At 34.7% G+C, this 22,728-nt stretch overlaps 1 protein-coding gene across 1 annotated transcript in view; it reads left to right on the top strand.

The window, feature by feature from the left end:
- The first annotated feature begins 9,353 nt into the window (after positions 1 to 9,353).
- Positions 9,354 to 22,728, top strand: part of LOC150033889 (uncharacterized) — a 14,618-nt gene continuing 1,243 nt past the window's right edge. The window contains exon 1 of the mRNA XM_090317110.1: positions 9,354 to 9,555. Within this exon, the coding sequence (XP_090173236.1) occupies positions 9,354 to 9,555 (202 nt within the window). The remainder of the gene's footprint in view (positions 9,556 to 22,728) is intronic.

The raw sequence follows: 22,728 nt of genomic DNA, 5'->3' as shown, positions 1-22,728 counted from the left end.
AGGCTTATTGAGCGACGATGTTGAGCCACTCTCACCCATGCAGATTAAAGGATAATCCCGAATAAACAGGAGTTCATAGTTAGCTCATAATTAAGATCGAGTTACCTTAAGTCATCAGATTGAAATAGTTAGTTTTAACAGTAACGACGTTATAAAAAAAAAAGTGACTATTTCGTGGTCTGGTCTTATGCAAGCATTTTTTGCATAGGATGCCCCCACTCGCATGTTTCTACAGGAATGATTTCGGGAGCACATCGTTTTTATCAAATATAAAGTGAGTCGTATCCATAGTGTCCCCAAGATAAGGTACCTAACCCTATCTTTATATTTATAGACTGTTTTGGCTATATACTCAAATCTGATCCTCTTTTATATCACCACATAAAATTCAAGTATTGATGTTATAGCCAAGGGTTTGTTAACAACCTTATTGAATAAACCTCAATAATATATGTATTTCAAAATAGAATAAGTTTAGCTTAATGATTATAAACTGCGAGTTTTAGGACATACAACCCAACATCGGTTTCTTCCTTGATATAACTATCACAAATTTTTGTTCCAACTCTTTTTCTTCCAATTTCTATTTTGAGTGAACAAATTCTATCATTATCTAATACTCTCATTGTCTATCAGTGATAGAAATTAACATTTAGTTTCTTCTTCTTCTTCTTCTTCTTCTTCTTCTTCTTCTTCTTCTTCTTCTTCTTCTTCTTCTTCTTCTTCTTCTTCTTTTTTGTTTGTCATAATAAATTTCAAAAAATCTGAAAAATCTGCATAATCCAAATTCGTTCTTTTATGAAATAAAATCACTAAAAAAGAAGCAAATCAAAACAACTTGGCTATAAGAAATTATCAAAATCCCCTCTTCTCAATGGATTGTCGATCTCGTCAGTCGATAACCTTGTAGAAAAAGGGAAAAGAGAGATTGTGATCAGGAAAATTTTCTGAAAATATAAGAATAAAACATTTTAAGGGAAAAAGATATAGTTATAAGTATTTCCTTCCAAAATTAGAAACGAACATAGTTCTCACAATCAACCTATTGAAGTAGCGATTAGTATGAAGCTGAGTAATGTTTAATGTATGTTGGTTCGAGTGGTGGGTGAAAAAGAAGAAAAAGCAGTGGTTCTTTTTCCTTTTCTTATGTCCCTCCTCCAATAAAGCTAAAATAATATATAGATAGAAAGGGATGTTAGCATAATTACTTTAAATCTATATTGAATAGATTAACCCTAGGATCATTCATACCAAATCGTCAAGAATAGATTTCGATATTGATGATAGCTTCAAGATGATGATAGATTTAAGATGACTATTGTCTTCCTCAATCAAAACTTCGAATGTCTTTAGTAGGACCTCTCTCTAGATGGGATACAATGTAGTTCTTTTGTGACAATCTCAAAATACAAGAATGATTCTGTGGTATTTCAATTCCTAATACAAAAGAAGCATCACCAAGATCCTTTATTTCAAAATTCTTTTTGAGGAACCTCTTAGTGTCATGCAAATAAACCTACATCATTACTTATGAGTATGTCATTGATATATGACACCAGAAAGATAGATTTACTCCCATTGAATTTATGATATACAAAATCTTCCACTATAATCACCTCAAAACCAAAAGAGGTAATTACTTCATGGAATTTGTGATACTATTGACCAAAGGCTTATTTGAGACCATAGATGAATTTTTTCAATTTGCACACCATAGACTTTGAATTACCATACACAAAATTTTATGGTTGGACCATATAAATTGTCTCGTCAATGTTTACATTGAGAAACAAAATTTTTACATCAATACGATGTAGCTCTAAATCATAGTGAGCTACAAGTACCATGATTACCCTGAAAAGATAAAACTGGAGAGAAAGTCTCTTTGTAATCAGTGTCTTCCTTTAGAGTAGAACTTTTGCAACAAGACGAGCTATATATCCTTCCATTTTTCCTTGCAAATCCCTTTTGGTATTAAATATTCATTTATAACCTATGGGTTTTACTCCCGATGACAATTCGATAAATTTTCAAACATAATTGTCTTCCATGGATTTTATTCCTCTTCCATAGCATTTATCCACCTCTGAGAATTAGAACTTTGTAAAGCTTATTGGAAGTTGACTGGATTATCTTCCATCACGCCCATATCATCCTAATGTTCTTAAAGAAACACAATATAATCATAAAACTTGACATCCCGAGAGCACTTAGAATATCTAACAAAATAGCAACTAACAGTTCTTAAGTCCAATTTTCTTTCATTAGGCCTATAAGACCTAGCCTTAGCTGGACAACCTTAGATATGAAGATGCCTAATACTAGGTTTCTTTCCTGTTCACATCTCATAAGAGGTTTTAGATACCGCTTTACTAGGTACCCTATTGAAGATATATGTTGTAATCTTTAGTGCCTCACCCCAAAGATATTCTGGTAAAGAAGAATGACTAATCAAACTGCTTACCATCTTCTTAAGTGTTCTATTTTGCCTTTTCGCCACACCATTCATGCTGAGTTTCCTTGGCATAGTGTATTACGAGAAGATTCCACATTTCTCTAGGTATTTAGTAAAGGGCTTTGGATGTTGTTCACCTGATCCCTCATATCTACCATAGTATTCACCACCAAAATGAAACTTGACAACCTTAACTTTCTTTCCAAGTTGAAGTTCAACTTCAGCTTTGAAAGACTTGAAAACGTTCAAAGATTTAGACTTCTCATGAATTAAATATATGTACTCATATCTTGAATAGTCGTCCATGGACATAATAAAATATTGTTGTCCATTCCAAGAAGCAGTAGAAAATGGATCACAAATGTTTGTATGTATTGGTTCTAAGACATCTGAGCATCTGTTAGCACCCACTTTTCTTATGTTTGTCTGTTTTTCCTAGATACATTCTACATGAACTATAAAGTTACTTAAATCAAGAGAATCAAGAATGCCATCTGACATAAGTCCGTAAATTCTCTGTTTAGAGATGTGACCTAAATACTTGTGTCATAAAATAGCAAAATTCTCATTTAATTTATGCTTTGTACCACATGAATTAGATAATAGGATCTTATTAAACAAAGCAAAAGATTCAAGTATATATAGATTATCAATTAAAGTACCAGTACCAATAAGCTTGGAATTCTGAAAAGAGACTAACTTTATTATTTCCAAAAGAAAAAGAAAAACCAAATTTGTCCAAACTAGAAATAGAAACTAAATTTCGTCTAAATGACGGTACAACAAAAGTCTCATTCAAATCCAAATAGCAACCAGTTTTTTAAAGTAATATAAAATTCCCAATAGCTTCAATTGAAACTGCGTTGTCATCACCATATAGATGAATCTTTCAGCATCATTTGGCGGTCGGCTCCACAGGCAACCCTACATAGATATGCTGATATGAGTAGTAGCACAAGAATCTACCCATCAAGTATCTACATGAACAAAAGCTAAATTATTGGAACAAACTAAAGTAAGAACTTTACCTTTTTTTCACACGCCACTTGGCGTATTTGAGACAATTTTTCTTGAAGTGACCTTCCTTTTCGAAAGGAAAATAACAATGATTCTCAATAGCCTACTTCTTATTCTTATTTTGGTGAAAGGTCCTTTCTACGGCATCCGTAGATTTCCTTTTCTTCTTATCACGAGAGCCAATTTCCAAATAAGCACTTTTTGTCCTCTGTTTTAATCCTATCTTCTTCTTGCACACATTGTGAGATAAGCTCACTAATACTCCATTTATCCTTTTAAGTATTATATCTTATCTCAAATTTTGTGAATTGTGCAAGAAAAGAGACAAGTATTAAATGTACAAGTAAATTTTCATTTATCTCGATATCAAGTGCCTTTAATTTACGGCGAGATTAGACATTTCCATAATGTACTCCCTTATGTACTCATTGTCCTTATACCTCATAGAAGTTAAAGAAGTCAAAAGACTACTCGCTTCCCCTTTCTATTCGTAGCAAAATATTTCTTAATTTAAGCAAGGAACTTATTAACATTTCCATTTTTTGTTATAAACCCCGAAAAGACTCCAGAATGGAGTGTTTAATGTTCATCAGACACATGCGATTTGATTGTTCCCATTTCTCAATATTAGCCACAACTGTTCCTCAATAGAAGTAGGTTTATTGATCCTTAATGCAAGGTCAAGATCCATATACCCAAGAAGTGTCTCTAGGTTTTTGTTCCAAATTTTGAAGTTCGATCCATTCAACTTAGGGATTGAACTCATATTTCCAGATATTTGAGTAAGATCGATGATAACTTGTAGAAATACAAGTTATTTGTACTGCCTTATTTAGATATTGTGGCCAAAAGAGATTAAATATGTGCCAATTGTATGGAAATTAGCTTAGAAATAAAATAATTCTAAATTATCGCAATTACACCCACTAACATCGTTAAAATGAAAGAAAAGGAGATTTCTACTTTGTTTTGCAGGAAACCAAGTCACCGCTTGCGATCAAGGCACAAGAAGAACTGACCAACGCATCTCTGTCACATTGCACCCGTCAATCAACACTAAAAATACAATTAATACAATGACAGCGCAATGCGACCGTCGATCCAGAGCTGACTTTCAACCGCATGCGGTAATAAAAACAACACCGCATGCGAACACTCGATCAAAAGATGCAGTTGAGCAATGCAAAAGCGAAGGATTGTGACACGTGTACAACTAACGGTTGTGCAGATTCGACGATCTGATTGCATAACAGAAGGAATAATATCCTCCATCTTCGAAATTTCTATAACAACAAGTGAGGACACAAGGCTAGAGTCAAAGATCTTCACCTATAAATACCCCATAGAATTCACAGAAAAAGCTGACTCGATACGGGGCTAATTGCTGCTAGTATATTGAGAGAAAGGCTGAGCTGAGTGCTAAACTAAAGAAATCCGGGAAGAAGAAGAGGCAGGGCCGAGAGGTGAGTCTCAGTGTTCATTTGCCAGATCCCCGCCACGAAGCTCTTTTACTCAGATCCCTGCTACCGGTTGAGTAAGCCTGAGAGGGAAGCTCACCCATCCATCTAATCCATCCAATCATGCAAACAGATCTCCATCCAAATTGGTGCTGAGACGTTGGCGCTATTTGTATCTGATCTATCTCTTTTCATCATTGTAGTTCATCTTTTTTATCTCTGCATTCACACACCATGTATCAGACCCTAAATAGATATATTGAATGTCTTGATCACTGCCATCACCACTTCTCTAACTATTTCCGTTCCTCCATTTATCACTTTCTTCATGAAGTGTTCTTAATCCCCTGGTAGTTAATATGAATTAAACGAGTACTTAATCTTTGCTAAAGAGATAAATTGCGTTTAGCTAAGGCATGCTAGATGACATCTTCACCTGTGAGAGCAGAAGTGAAGATGTCATTCTGATCTATCGAGAGAAGATCAGAAGAATGCGTTAACTAGAGCGAGTAGTACTTCCAGATAAGGAAGCAACCTTGCATTCATTACATTCGTCTCTGTTTCACCACAGACATGTGGGAACGCGGTCAATCACTGAAAGGTGTACGCTAAGGGAAAAACGGAACCGTACTTATCACTTCAACACAATTAAGAACTTGTGATGGTTATATTAGTTATCTTTCTATTCTGTTTCAAACATAAGACTTGCCGCCGCATTACATGATCTTTGTAGAATCTTCACAGCCAGCCTTGACCTCAGTATCTTGTATCATGAAGCCTGTATCTTGTACCATTTTAGCTTAAGTTTACTGCACTCTATTTTATTATCGCATTTTTACTACTTTCCTTACTTTATTGCAATTTTTATATACTTGCACAAACTATACTTTTAAAGATTGAAAAACCTGGTCGCATGTATCATAAATATAACACAATAACCTCAAACATTCCCTGTGTTCGACCTCGGATCACACCGAGAAACTTGCGATGGAATTATACTTGGTTCCAACATAAAGAAACTTATGACAACGCATACCATACTACAAGAACATCTATTACTAACGCATATCTAGAAGTAGTATTGCATGAATTAAGTCAAGTCAAGTCATTATTGCATAACATTGGACTTGAACTGTACGTGCATGTCATCGCATAAATCGAGTGTTACAAGTTTGTGGCAACATGAGCTTGTAGCACATCATCTAAGCATCGCATACATTTTACGTTCATCATCAAGTCATAAGTTTATGGCGTCGTTGCTGGGGAACGGTTAACGGTTTATTGTTTGAGTGTGTTTGTGGTATTTTGCAGGACAGATCTCTTTGTACTTACTGTTCAACGCGGAGAGCAGTCTGACGGCTTATGAATGCGGGAGTGATCTGGTAATTCTAAGCGGACCCAGAGATCAAGTGTATTATTCGTGCAAGAGTTCATCAGGGCCAAATTAATTGGTGAAGAAGCATGATTGATGAAGATGTGGCACCTGCAGAAGACCAAAGGGAAAATTTGCCAGCGCAAGATCCAGTTTTTCTTGTTGTTGACCATAACATTCCCATGAGGGAATATGTGGCGCTGGATTTTTATACCTTCTCACCAGGAATTTCAAGACCCTTGGTTGAGGGTAATGTAAGCTTTGAGATAAAACCTATCATGCAGCATATGATTCAAAATGTGGGTCAATTTGGAGGATTACAAGGAGAAGACCCGCACGCTCATTTGACGAATTTTGTAGACATGTGCAGCGCATTCTCCATGCATGGTGTAACTCAAAAAGGGCTTAAATTATATCTGTTCCCATACACATTGCGGGATGAGGCAAAGAGGTGGACTCAAGCATTAGAGCCAGTCGAGATTAATGGTTGGGAGCAGTTGGTTGATAGGTTCATGAATAGATTCTTTCCTCCAGCAGTCAATGCAAGGAGACGAAGGGATGTTCTAAATTTTGAACAAAACGGGTATGAAACCTTGAGTACTGCCTGGGTGCAATTCCGACAGTTAATTAAAAGTTGTCTACATATTGGGATTCTCATAGTATTTTGATGGAAATATTTTACAATGGCTTAGACCAATCAACGCAAGCAGCTGTCGATGCCTCTGCAAAAGGAGGATTGATGAACAAGTCATATACGGAGGCAAAGAACATATTGGATCACATCTCGCGGCATTCTGATGAGTGGATTGATACTGGGCTCGAGGTAAGAGGTCTGGAGCAAGAAAGAATAGAAAGTGCCAATGTGTCAACCGATACAATGAGCGCACTGGTCGATCAGATGACCACAATGACCTTAATTCTCGAGACAATGACTAACCAACAGAGAACTCTCTCCCAGGAATCAGCACAAGTTAATGCGTTGACTCACGTGGCCCCAATAAGTTGCGTCCAATGCGAAGAAGGACATCCAGTAGAGTTCTGCCCATGGAATCAACAACCCGTGTATGTCGTCTACGATGAATCATTTGGCAACATCTATAACCCTGGTTGGTGGGATCACCCAACTATAGGTTGGGACGGGAATCACAATCAGAAGAGCTATAGTTTCTATCAGTATAGTTATCAAGGGGATCGAGGCAACCCTCCGGTCTTCATTAACCCAGACTGCAACCCATGTAATGCCCAAGGTATACCACCCTGCGACCAACCGTTCCTATATGATACCTCTTGCAACACCTCGTCTCTGGAGACATCGTTAAAACATTATATTGAAAAGAGTGAGGCAATGAGACAATCGCAAGCTGACACCTTAAAAGAATTAGAAGAGCAGATAGATCAGCTTACGAGGGAATTAAAGAAGAAAGCGCCTGGTATAAAGCATAGCAGTTCAAAAGCACAGGAGCCACGAGGGAAAGAAAAATGTCATGCAGTGACATTGAGAAGTGGCAAAACAACAGCTCCTATGTCATCAGTACTAGATGCAAGAACAACACTAGTTGATTTGACTGTTGATGATGACCAGTTAGTTAATATTGGAAAAAGTACTAGTTCAGAAGTAAGTTCATATGCAAAAGATGAAGCTCCTCAAGACATGAACGCTAAATCAACGCAACCTTCAGCTAATGAAGCACAGCAAGCACCGGACCTCAGCAAGCAGCCAAGTGAACAGGAAATACGGCGGGATCTTCCACCTTTCCCGTCCAGGCTGAAGAAGAAAGATGATAGCTACCAATTTCAGAGGTTTCTAGACGTTCTCCGGTAGCTACACATTAATATTCCCTTGATAGAAGCATTAGAGAAAATGCCAAGTTATGTGAAATTTCTCAAGGACATTCTTGCAATAAAAGAAAGATCGGGGAAAATGAAACGGTTGCGTTAACATATGAATGTAGTGCGCTGTTCCAAAACAATTTCCCCACTAAAATGAAGGATCCTGGGAGTTTTACATTACCTTGCACAATAGGAGGGAAGATGGTCGGAAATGCGCTATGCGATTTAGGGGCAAGCATAAATCTAATGCCCCTGTCAATTTTTAAGAAGCTGGACATCAGCAACGCAAGACCAACTACTATCACAATACAGTTGGCCGATAGATCGATAAAGCTTCCTGAGGGAAAGATAGAGGATGTTCTCATGCAAGTGGACAAGTTTATCTTCCCATCAGACTTTGTCATACTGGATTACGAAGCGGATAGAGAAATCCCTATCATTTTGGGTCGCCCATTTCTCATGACAGGGCGAGCACTGATCAATGTGCAAAAAAGAGAATTGACCATCAGGGTCGACGATCAGGAAGTAAAATTTAACGTACTCAATGCATTGAAGTACCCATGTGATGTGGAAAATTTCCAATACATTGAGAAACTATGGGAAGAACCTTGGCACGAATCCCTGAAGGAAAAGCTGGAGGAAGAGGATTTTGACATCGGCGCAATGTTGGAGGAAGACTGCGTCGCAATTTTTATCTGAACGCCGCAATAATATTCATATTGAATCAAATTTTGAATCGCTCAAGTTATCTGAACGAACATCACAACACATTAAGCCATCTTTGGACGATCCACTTGTGCTAGAGTTAAAGTCGTTGCCTGTGTACATTAAGTATGCTTACTTAGGAAGTAACGACACATTACCGGTTATCATTTTCGCATCGCTTAGTAAGGAAAAAGAGGATGCGCTCATATAGATCCTAAAGAGTAACGCAAAAGCATTAGGATGGACCTTGGCAGACATTCAAGGAATCAGCCCCTCATATTGTATGCACAAGATTCGTTTGGAGGAAGGAAAGACTGGATTAGTAGAAAGGCAACGTCGCTTGAACCCTGCCATGAGGGAGGTCGTGAAAAAGGAAATAGTAAAATGGTTGGATGCATGTGGAATCTACCCAATATCTGATAGTAGCTGGGTAAGCCCAATGCAGTGTGTTCCAAAGAAAGGAGGGATGACAGTCATCACTAATGATAATAATGAATTAATTCCCACGAGAACGACTATGGGGTGGAGAATTTGTATGGATTATCGCAAGCTGAATTTGGCCACCAAAAAGGACCATTTCCAACTCCCGTTCATTGATCAGATGTTAGACAAACTTGCAAGGAATGAATTCTTCTTTTTTCTTGACGGCTATTCAGGGTACAACCAGATAGCAATTGCGCCGGAGGACCAAGACAAGACAACCTTCACGTGCCCCTTTGGTATGTTTGCATTCCGACACATGCCATTTGGACTTTGCAATGCGCCAGGCACTTTTCAACGATGCATGATGGTAATATTCTCAAATTACTTGGAGGAGTCAATCGAGGTATTCATGGATGATTTCTCAGTTTTCGGCAATAAATACGACTCCTGTTTATCCAACCTTGAAAAGGTCTTGAAGAGATGTGTAGCAACAAATCTTGTTTTGAACTGGGAAAAATGTCACTTTTTGGTGGAAGAAGGAAGAATTCTGGGTCACAAAATCTCTAAGGCCGGTTTGGAAGTTGATCAGGCAAAGATTGACGCAATTTCTAAGTTTCCCCCACCAGTGAACGTAAAAACACTTAGGAGCTTTCTGGGACACGTTGGGTTTTATAGAAGATTTATTCACAACTTCTCCCAGATCGCAAGGCCCCTGAGGGCACTACTGGAAGCTGACCGAGAATAAAATTTTGATGACGCATGCACCAAAGCATTCAACACATTGAAAGATACGCTCATCTCCGCACTTATTTGATTGCACTAGATTGGACGCAACCATTTGCATTGATGTGCGATGCTAATGGATATGTTGTGGGTGCAGTTTTGAGTCAGTGCAAGGATAAGGTATTGCATCCTATTTATTATGCAAGCAAAACATTGAATGATGCACAGGAAAACTATACAACCACAAAGAAGGAAATGCTCGCAGTGCTATTTTCACTGGAGAAATTCCAACAATACTTAATCGAAACAAACGTTGTGTGTATACAGATCACTCTACGATCAAGTACTTGATGAAAAAGAAGGATGCAAAACCAAGGCTTATATGTGGGTGTTGCTACTGCAAGAGTTTGACCTAGAGATCAAAGACCGAAAGAGCACCGAGAACCAAGTCACGGATCATTTATCAAGATTGGAGAATTGCGAGGTTCAAGGGACAGGAAAAGATATCAAGGAAAGATTCCCTGACGAGCTGCTAATGGCAGTCAACGTTAATATTCCCTAGTATGTGGACATATTAAACTTCATCGTTTGCAGTCAAGTACCAGATGACTACAATTAACAGCAGAAGAAAAAGCTAAGGCATGATCATATATTACGTTGATGCGTTCCTGAGCATGAAGTCAAGCACATTTTAGAGCTTTGTCATGAGTCTTCATATGGAGGACATTTTAGGGGACAGCGGACTGCAGCAAAGGTCCTACAATGTGGCTACTTCTAGCCAACATTGTTTAAGGATGCTCATGCCATGTTGAACAATGCGACAGATGTCAGAGAACGGGGAATATGTCAAAAAGAAATGAAATGCCACTGACATCAATCTTAGAAGTGGAATTATTTGATGTTTGGGGAATTGACTTCAAGGGCCCATTTCCACCATCCGAAGGTCTCTACTATATTCTGGTCGCGGTTGACTATGTATCAAAATGGGTTGAGGCCATCGCATGTGCCAAGAATGATGCGGCCACAGTAGCGAAGTTTTTGAAGAAGAACATTTTTGCTCCGTATGGGACGCCACGAGCCTTAATCAGCGATGAGGGCTCTCACTTTATCAACCGCATAATTGGCAACCTGTTGACTAAATTCAACGTCAGCCATCGAGTTGTGACTGCATATCACCCACAGACTAGGCGGAAATTTCTAACAGAGAGATCAAAACGATCTTGGAGAAGGTAGTCAGTACTTCCAGGAAGGATTGGTCACCCAAGCTTGATGAAGCATTGTGGGCATACAGGACTGCGTATAAAACACCAACTGGCATGTCCCTGTACGCCCTGGTCTTTGGAAAAGCTTGCCATCTGCCGCTCGAGTTGGAACATAAGGCAATGTGGGCATGTAAAAAGCTGAAGTTTGATTTAGCAAGAACGGGGAAAGTTCAGAAGCTACAATTGAATCAGCTGGTCAAATGGCGACAAGACGCCTACGAAAATACCAAGATCTATAAGGAGAAAACCAAGAAATGGCATGACGACCGCATAAACAACCGAACTTTCACCGAAGGTCAACAGGTATTATTATTTAACGCTTGTTTGCTGTTGTTCCCAGGAAAGTTGAAGTCAAGCTGGTCTGAGCCATTCCGAATCAAGACAATCTTTCCTCACGGCGCAATAGAACTAACAACTTTAGATGGGAACAGCGCGTTTAAGGTCAATGGTCAGCGGATTAAGCCTTACTATGGAGGCAACTTCGAACGACGCATGGACACCATTGACTTGGGCAAGTAGGATTAAACCGCTTGCGAGGGAAGTGATTGTGGTAATTCTAAAACATCTGACAATCAGCATCCCTATCTATGTTTACATGCTTTCTCTCCAGTTTTCTTTTATCGCCTTCTAAATGCCTCTATTTACTACTTATTAGAATTAGTTTTTAATGCTTTCTGCGTTTCCTTTCAATATACTTTCGTATGTATTTCTATTCCTTAGATTTAGTAGCACCGTTCGTGAATTTTTGTGAATGACTAGATGAAGCATTAAACACCGTAAAGTCCTTTTTGACTTGCGTTTTAGATGAATTGAAAAGAACAATAAATACTGATATAAAATGCTATGATGAGTACATTGTGAGTTAACAAGAGACACTTCGCGTCCATTACACTCAAATACATTGCGTTGATGGGTGTGTTGTGCGCGTATGTGTCCTTTGCCCATCCTTAGCTAAATGCACTATGTTGAGGTATCCTCCAGAAATGTGTTAGTTAAGGGGTGTGTTGCGGGGGTGCATGCGTTGTTTCCCGTCCTATTAGGAGCGCGGTGCCACTTTTTAGCGTGCACCCATTTGAATCAAATTTATTCGTTTACTAGTTAATCAAATTCTTTGATTCTTGTACAGGCACACAATTTTGTATTGCATTAATTTGTAATTAGTTGTATATTTTGTTAATATTCAATACAATGAGTACATATTCACTCCCCTTTTTGCCTGTGCCTTTCTCCTTATCATCCTTTGTCAATATTTGCAATGTTCTGAATCTTTTACTTTTGTGTTCTTCATTGCGTTGCTATAATGTAATATATGTTTATACTTAGAAACATTTCCCATACTTTGTAAATTCTAACTAACACTCAGTTAATTCTTAGTTTAACAGTACTTTACCTTTTATCTTTCAAAGTTCTTCTCAAACCTTCTTTTTGAAAATTTTCTTCTAAGTGTTTGTCTAGTCTATCCAAACAACGCAATGAGGACCTTGTTCATCTTTAAATTTGGGGGTAGGGAAGGTCTGAGCAGATGAAATCAAGAATATGCAGTATTTAAGAAAATGCGTTCATTTTCTGTCAAATATATATATATATATATATATATATATATATATATATGCAAGAGACAACTCCTCTGAATATCATGAGTTAAAGTTGAGATTGGCACACAACCGTAGTTGGATGTTGGCATGACAACCGTGGGGGCAGGCCAAAACAAAGAGTGTAACCATGACCAGCTGTCTCTAGTAAATGACGCAAAAGCTTTGACCACTGTATACAGATATATCAAGTGTTTTGACAAGAAGAGATAAACATTCTATTTTGAAAAAACTAGAAAAGTATCTTTGAGCAAAGTTTTGTTATATAGAAGAATAAAGTAGGGCTTATTAAGAATTAGCAAGGATAGGAAGAAATTACGATGTTAAGTAATGTGCCTAAGAGTAACATTCGGAGCAACCAATTGACGCAGAAATATAGGATAGGAATTGAGCTTCATTGCCTTAGTAGAAGATATGCTTGAGGACAAGTATATATCTAAATTTGGGGGTGTGATAACTTGTAGAAATACAAGTTATTTGTACTATCTTATCTAGATATTGCGGTCAAAAGAGATTAAATATGCGCTAATTGTATGGAAATTAGCTTAGTAATACAATAATTATGAATTATCACAATTACACCAACTAACATCGTTAAGATGGAAGAAAAGGAGATTTCTACTATGTTTTGCGGGAAACCAAGTCACCACTTGCGATCAAGGCCCAAGAAGAACTGACTAACGCATCTCTGTCACATTGCACCGGTCAATCAAGACGATTAACGCAATGACGGCGCAATGCAACAATCGATCCAACTAAGCAGCTATGCGGTAATAAAAATAACACTGCATGCGAACACTCGATCAAAAGATGCAGCTAAGCAATGCAAAAGCGAAGGATTGTGACACGTGTACAACTAACGGTTGTGCAGATTCAACAGTCTAATTGCATAATAGAAGGAATAATATCCCTCCATCTTTGGAATTTTCATAACAACAAGTGGGGACCACAAGGCCAGAGTCAAAGATCTTCACCTATAAATACCCCATAGAATTCACAGAAAAAGGTGACTCGATACGGGGCTAATTGCTGCTAGTATATTGAGAGAAAGTCTGAGCTGAGTGCTAAACTAAAGAAATCCGGGAAGAAGAAGAGGCAAGGACGAGAGGTGAGTCTCAGTGTTCATCTGCTAGATCCCCGCTGCGAAGCTCTTTTACTCAGATCCCTATTACCAATTGAGTAAGCCTAAGAAGGAAGCTCATCCATCCGTCCAATCCATCCAATCCGGCAAGCAAATCTCCATCCAAATCGGTGTCGAGACATTGGTGCTATTTGTATCTAATCTATCTCTTTTCATCATTAGTTCATCTTTTTTATCTCTGCATTCACACACCATGTATCAGACGCTAAATAGATATATTGAATGTCTTGATCGCTTTCATCATCACTTCTCTATCTATTTCCGTTCCTCCGTTTATCACTTTCTTCATGAAGTGTTCTTAATCCCCCGGTAGTTAATATGAATTAAACGAGTACTTAATCTGTGCTAAAGAGATAAATTGCATTTAGCTAAGGCATGCTAGACGACATCTTCACCTGTGAGAGCAGAAGTGAAGATGTCATTCTGATCTATCGAGAGAAGGTCAGAAGAATGCGTTAACTAGAGCGAGTAGTACTTCCAGACAAGGAAGCAACTTTGCGTTCATTACATTCGCCTCTATTTCACCACAGACATGTGGGAACGCGGCCAATCACTGAAAGGTGTACGCTAAGGGAAAAACGGAACTGTACTTATCACTTCAACGCAATTAAGAACTTGCGATGGTTATATTAGTTATCTTTCTGTTCTGTTTCATACATAAGACTTGCCGCCGCATTACATGATCTTTGTAGAATCTTCACAACCAGCCTTGACCTCAGTATCTTGTATCATGAAGCCTGTATCTTGTACCATTTTAGCTTAGGTTTACTGCACTCTATTTTATTATCGCATTTTTTTACTGCTTTCCTTACTTTATCGCAATTTTTATATACTTGCACAACTATACTTTTAAAGATTGAAAAACCTGGTCGCATGTATAATAAACATAATGCAATAACCTCAAACATTCCCTGTGTTCGACCTCGAAACACACCGAGAAACTTGCGATGGAATTATACTTGGTTCCAACGTAAGGAAACTTGTGACAAGCATAGCATACTACAAAAACATCTATTACTAACGCATATCTAGAAGTAGTATTGCATGAATTAAGTCAAGTCAAGCCATTATTGCATAACATTGGACTTGAACTGTGCGTGTATGTCATCGCATAAATCCAGCGTTACAAGTTTGTGGCAACATGAGCTTATAGCACATCATCTAAGCATCGCATACATTTTGCGTTCATCAAGTCACAACCGACTAAAACAAGGAACAGACAATTAAAGCATATACTCATAATTAAATTATGACAAAATAATTTCACATATATAGTCGGTCCCTTTTACAAGATACCTAGCACAATATTAATGTCTAGTCTTTGGGCACTCCACTATGTTGTTGCTAGCAAATAACACTATTTTTGTTTTGGATCTTTCATTTTGGACCCATTTTTTCTGACAACAACTATAAATGGTACTCTCAATGTAGTAATCAAATTATTGATAATAAACTCTATCGAAAAATTGTCTTTCTATGAACCGACTATTTTTCACATGAGTAATCCTTATAATTATCACATACCCATTACCACATGCATACCTACAATTTGGTCAAATAAATATCTTCCTTTGGGTCGATAATCATCTGCATACAACAAATCTTATATTTTAGAATTAAACTAATTTAAATAACGGAGGCTACTTTGGTAACATATAATTTTGACGAGTTCAATCTAAAATAGAAGACACGATAATATAATAATATCATTATACAAAAAATAATTGAAGAAGAACACCAAATAGTCTTTACCAAAATTCACCCAGTAATTACATATATAGAATACAATTAATGCAACATAACATGTGAATATCACCAAAAATTATAAATCAAATTTAAATTTGAATTTGAATTTACTGAATTCGTCGATTATACCCCTATAACCCTAATTAGGACTCCAAAAAGGCCCAATTTTAGACCAACTTCCGCAACAATTACACCTACAGAAGGTGAATTCAGTTCTAGGGGAATCCATGACAACAATGGCAGGCAATTAGTCAGAAGCTTTTAATGACGCACAAAATATGACGACAGTAGCGCCCTATACAAAAACCTCTTGGGTTTGCACTCCAAATTCCATCTTTTACCTTTGTTCTAAGACTTTTTCACATAAAAAATTATCACAAATAACAAGGACTTACAAGACTCGAATTATAAACAATTTGTCCAAAATAACGGACCCGAACAATGATCAAATCAACATTAAACTGTAAGTCTATGATGCCAAAAAAAAAAAACACAAAAACATTTACTATGCAACCCCCAAACCTTTTTTTTTTTTTACCAAAAACTAAATAAAAAAGCAATGATAAACAATTTTTTTAAAAAATATATGACAATCTAAAATGAAATACATGTCCTGATACCACTTGTTAGCATAATTATTTTAAATCTATATCGAATAGATTAATCTTTAGATCTTTCATGTCAAATTGCCAAGAATAAATAGAATTCCATTGAGATTGATGATAGCTTTGACAAAATTCAAGAGAGACAGAATGCATATTGTTTTGGTATATTTGGGATCATAGCCCTAGGATTTCTTTATATACTAGTTTAATTAGAGTTTTCATTAAACCCTAATTAACTAAGAATGGACTTTTACATATTAAGTCCATACTCAATTAGAAATTTAAGGCTTTAATTAAATAGATCACATAATAGAGCCCAAACTAATAAAATAACCCAATGTAATAAAATATTAATTCATATATATTGTTCATATTTTATTATACGTATTATTATTTAAAATACGTCTAACAAGGGAAGGATACAAAGGGCGGTTTCAAAGTTTAAAAAAAATCAGAACATGTTTGCCCATTTTGAAAAATATTCCTGATGTTTGTTATTTTTAAAATATTTTGAGTGAATTTGCCATTTAAGACCATTCTCTTAATATTTTTTTCATATAAAGGTATACAATGTGTATATGTTTTTAAAACTTATAATGAAAATGCTTATAACTAAGAAAATGGATTTAAAAATTTCAACAATAACTAACAATATGGACTAAATTTATAATGTATTGAACGTATAAGAACTAAAATTAGACATTTGAAAGTACATATATCAAACAAACTCTAATATTAAGAGACCAAAATAGTATTTTAACTTAAAATATATTAAGCCAAAATCTAATAGTATTATATTATCAATATCTCAATCATATATTTGCATAATTCTTTTTATTTTAGTATAACAACTACGGAGATGAGGGATCAAACTTTCAATCTCTAAAGAAGAAGTTCATGTCAATTATTGTTGATAGCTCACTTTTGGTACATTATTCTCTTTAATATTTAGGTTCATTATTTTTCTAGACTAGTTACGTAGAATGCAACTTCACCGATCAATGTGTATTATATAAAGATAAAATTTTAGGAATTAGTCATCTCTTTGGCTCATTAAATAGAGTTTTCTCTCTATCAAGAATACCAAATCAAGTTCTTAAGTCAAAACGAGCATGACTAAATTGTCATTCAAGTATATGGGTAACTACGAGGTCCGTGGTTTAAATCCCCTCACCTCAGTTATTGTATTAAAAAAATTGAATTCTTAAAGAAATCATCCAAAAAAGGGAGAGACACACAATTCGTTACGAGATCAATATCATGGATCTCTAACTTATGTTATAGTAAAAATAACCTAATCTGAAGATGTTTGCTTTTGTGGAATTATACAATGTTAGAATTTTAATATAACCATGGGTAAAACAACCAATTCCATTACTTTTTTAATTCACCTATTCTTCTTCATAAATAAATTATATATAATAAATTTAATTAGAAAATTTGAAAGATTCAAGTTTCCAATTTAATTGAAGTTATTAATGCTTTAATTGGATGTGCATATACTTGTTGAAGGGTCAAATCCAATCAAACTTGCTTTTGGCTGCTTGAGAATTTGGCTTTATCACACTCGATAGCGGAGAACTTTATGATCACTATTGGGTATAGCAGGTTCAAGTCCTGCTATACCCAAACTTACCTTACACGAGACTCTTTTTAAAGGATGCGTAGTAGCGTCTACCTCGGACTATCGACATCATACGCTCTACTGAAATAGATTTCGCGGAAAACCAGCCGGGTTCCATCTAAATCAACCAAATCAATGTTTCCTGGGACTTTGTGGAGCAAGTTCAACCATTGATCAAGAATTTCGATTTTTGACATTAAATTATGCATATATCCGGGACCTACGCTTTGTTATTGTGATTTGTATTATTTACTTCTCCTATACCTGGCTGCTTCTCGCTCACCAAAGCTACGGATCGGTCGGATTAACCCCGAAAAAAGTGATCCAAAAATGGATTTGACCTAAAGTTTCAGGGTATGTCCGACCAAAGATTTTACCCACCCAATAGTGAAATCCTGCAAATAAAGCAAAAACAGCTCTCATAGAAAGTGCGCGCTACGGCTTACGCAGTTGATCGGATCAGATAGCCGGCTCAAATTCCGATCAACAAATCCAGTCAAATTAATTCAGTAGCAATTGACTTGTATTCTTTTTTTTTTTTTTTTTTTTTATGTGGAAGATTTGAAGTACAATCTCCGACTTTATTGAGCTAAAAATTAATATTTTCTATGAAAGTTAAAGTTATTTAAAAAAAAAAATGTATATTATTACTATATATTGGTACATTTTTGTTATTTTATTATTCACAGATTATATAGTTTTTCATGCACCTTACACGTGAACTTATATTATATTTAAAAGAGGTTGTATATTTGATATCGGAATAGGAAAGAATTCCTTTTCCTTCCTCTCCATTATCGTGATATGGTATCAGAGCAATAATCCACCCTTCCAATTTTTCATTCCCTCCCTTTTCTTGGATTTTTATATTCCTTCATTTTATAAATAAAGATAAAATTGTTATTTTCTTAGAAATACATACCAAAAATTAAAATTTTATAAGTACATCCATCAAAGTAGACAAATTTGTATATAAAATTTTTTTGCTAAATTCTAAAAAAATACCCTTAAACTTTATAATTTTGTGTCAAAAATATTCCTGTATATTCAGCAATTTCAAATATCCTTAAATTTTTTTAAAAAAATAAAAATATCATATTGTTAGTTGAATGAAAACCGTTAAAGTTTTGTTTCAAAAGTACCAGATTTTTAAAAATTTCAAAAATATACCCCAACTTTAAAAAAGTTAAAAAAAATAAATTCATCGTTATCATATGACAAAACCTTTAATATCTCATTGCAAAAATAATTTTAAAATTAAAAAAAAAAATCTAAAATAATCTCACCGTTATAGTGATCAATTTGTTTGAAGGTTTTTAAGTTAAAAAATAACCATTTTTAAAACAAACTATATAGATATCCTCATTTCTTTTTCATATAGATACACTCATGTTTCTCAATTTTTCAATTCTTAGCTTACATCAATTTTCTTAGCGGTGAAATAAAAACCAGAATTTTAAATTAAAGTATAAAATCTCACACATTTTCAAAATCAAAATCTCCACTTAAAACATACCAAAATGATAAATAGTAAGATAAAGAAATGTATTTGGTTATCAACACATACTTAACTACTAACATAATTTTGTTAAAACATTTAAATCCTTAAAATTTCGTAGTGTTTCCTTTAATTTTGTTTTTCTTATTATAGTCTGTGTACGTTAATTGAAGTGTACAGTTGTAATTATTTATTTTAGATAAACAAATGTCAAATAATTAATATAAAAGGGAGTAAAAGAGTATTGAAGAATGGTGGGGAGAAAAGAATGGAAAATAAAAAAGTAAGATGGTATTAATCGTTTTTGTTCATGTAACACTAAAGGTATATATTTATTAACTTTCTTTGAAGTCTTAGAGTATTTTTAAAATTTTTGAAAATTCGAAATATTTTCTATATAAAATATAATAGTATTTTTGAACTCATATTAGAAATTTAAAGATATGAAATTTTTGAAAGTTCAGGTAATGGTAAACTAAAAAAAGGGAGAAATAAATAAAGAAAAAGTGGAGAACAGACAAGAAAAATATTTTAAAAAAATTACCAAAAAATTGGGAAGAAAACATGAAGAAGATGAGGGGAAAGAGGAAAAAGAGAGAGAGAAAGAGAGAAGGGAGAGAAGAGAGAAGAAATAAATAATGATGATTATTTGGAGTTGGGAAAATATGTGAGAATAAAATTTATTATTATTTCACAAATACCAAAATAGTTTTTGAGAAAATCACTAATTTTGGGCATTAAATATGATATAATCACACATCACTCCTTTTCCCACTACCATATGCAAGTTATTTTAAAATATGTTAAATCCTGGAAGAGGTACACAATATTATAGGACTAAATTATGGATAAGGTACATAATTTTAGTCCACATGAAATACCATTTGTCACGGTCATATTTGTTCGGGACATGTTGTCCATAGTTACATATCTGCCTCTACCTTTTTTACTATGTTTTCATCCTATGTATTTCTTTTTGGTAGGTAGTTTACTTTTTATGTACTTTTCTTAGTGTGTGTGACCGCTTGCCCATTTCCATATAGAAAGATATACTTTTGTTCAGAATGTACTATATGGGGTATGACTAGATGTCTACAGGGCGGGGCGGGCCGTATTTAATTTTCTTTAACATTTTTTTAATTTCAATTAAATATATATTTTTTTTACAATTCTTTAAATATTTTCAAGGAAATTTTCATTTAAATGAAATATTATCAATTTTACTAATTAAAATAATAATACACATGCAATTTAAAAATATAATTAAAATGCTAAATTCTCATAATTTATAAAAATTAAAATTCAACAATTAGATGATCCTATTTTAAATATTACAACATCTAAAGAAGTAAAGTAATAAAAATCTTGAACTTACATAATTAAAATATCCATAATTATCTTAGTAAAATCTACAATATTAAAATATATATATATATATATATTAGATTTGGATTGGCTAGCTTGTTTTAGGGCGAGAAGCACAATCGCCTCGAGACCCTTATAAAGGTGCGATTGTGACACCATGCATGCAACTCTTGTCAGGATCACGTCAGGTCGGCTACCACCTAATGTTGGTACTCGATTTAGCCCTCTAAAATTGTGTATCCTATCTACGATCCGATCATATTTTTGTTAATAATTTCCACTTTAATTCTGTTTCTGGAATTTATTTTTTAAACTACATTGTTTTTTTAATAGAAAATTGTCATTATCCTAATTTTGTCACTTAAAAAAAGAAAAAGTAACATACGGTTGAAATTAACCAATGATTACATGATGACAAATACATATATAGAGTAGGAATTTATCCGAATCGTGAAAGTCTCAATTTAATCAACGTGTCTAAATATTGTTCTTTTAGATTTAATTTAGACAAAGCATCCCAATCTCTACTACGTTTGATAATAGGTTTATTTTCTGTTTTGAAATTTGCACCGGTTGTTTTCCATAATTTCATAACATGATTTTCACCGTTCTTAAAATACTTAAATTATTAATCAAGTTATTAAAACAAGAACCAATTTTTTAAAACTATTTTTTTAAGATTTCGTTTGGTAATAATTTTGTTTTTAGTTTTTTATTTTTAAAAATTAACCCTACTTTTTCCTCCTCATTTCTTGAGATTTGAATCTTTTCTAAGTACATTGGTTGAATTTTTAGACAAAATTTAAAAGCTATTTTTTTTTTAGTTCTCAAATTTTTGTTTGGTTTTTTAAATCATTGGTAAAAAGTAGATAATAAAGAAAAAAAAATTAGAGATAGAAATAGTGTCTATAAACTTAATTTTCAAAAATAAAAAATAAAAATCAAATGATTAGCGAACATGATAAGTTTTAAAATTTTAATTTGGTTTTGAAAACATTGGGAAAAAGTGAAAAAACAAAATTTATAAGTAGAATTGTAGAATTAGGTGTTTAAATCGTGTACCGGGTACATGATTACACCTAAATTGTGTACCGGATACACGATAAGGCCTAAATCGTATATCGGGTACAAGAGTACCTGACCACCTGGCATGCCCAGTTTATCGTGGCAGTCATGTAGGTTTGACTGAGGGAATCGTGTACCGGGTACACGATTTCCACGCCTTAAAACCTCCGCCCGAACCTTTCTTCTTCCTCACCGAAACGGCTATTCTTCTTCCTCACTTCCAGTTATAATCGTTTTCCCTCACCGAGACCATCTATTCCTCCCTTCTACTTATCAAAATCTCGTTGATTTTCTTCACCGAGGCCTCTATTTCACCAAAATCTTCCAAATTTTCAATTTTGCTCGACTTTCAGTCCTCTATTTGATCCTCACCGAATCCTCCATTGTAGCGGTCGTGTTGCTCGATTTTCCTACATTTTTTGCTGCCAAATTTTGCTTGGTATATTTCTTTTATGTATGTATAGTTTACGTATAGTGTATTATATAGTTTATGTATAGTTTATGTTGTATAGTTTTGTGTATGATTTAGTTTATATATAGCTTGTGTGTGATTTAGTTTATATATAGTTTGTGTATGATTTAGTTTATGTATAGTTTATGTATGATCTAGTTTATGTATTATTTAGTTTATGTATAGTTTATGTATGTTTTTGGGCTGATCTTACATTTTTTTTATTTGTTTGGATTGATTTAAACTTAGAAATCTTATATGTATAGCTTATGTATGATTTAGTGTATGTATGATTGATTTAAACTTAGAAAACTTAGAAAAGTTAGAAATTAGAGTTTGTTGGGTTGACAGGGTAGCCACCCACATATTACGTGCTTACCACTTGTTTTATTTATTA

The sequence above is a fragment of the Benincasa hispida genome, chromosome 9 (assembly GCF_027475165.1).
Source record: "Benincasa hispida cultivar pf3 chromosome 9, pf3_genome.v1.1, whole genome shotgun sequence".
Lineage (NCBI taxonomy): Eukaryota > Viridiplantae > Streptophyta > Magnoliopsida > Cucurbitales > Cucurbitaceae > Benincasa > Benincasa hispida.
This window is presented reverse-complemented; position numbering and strand designations above follow the sequence as displayed.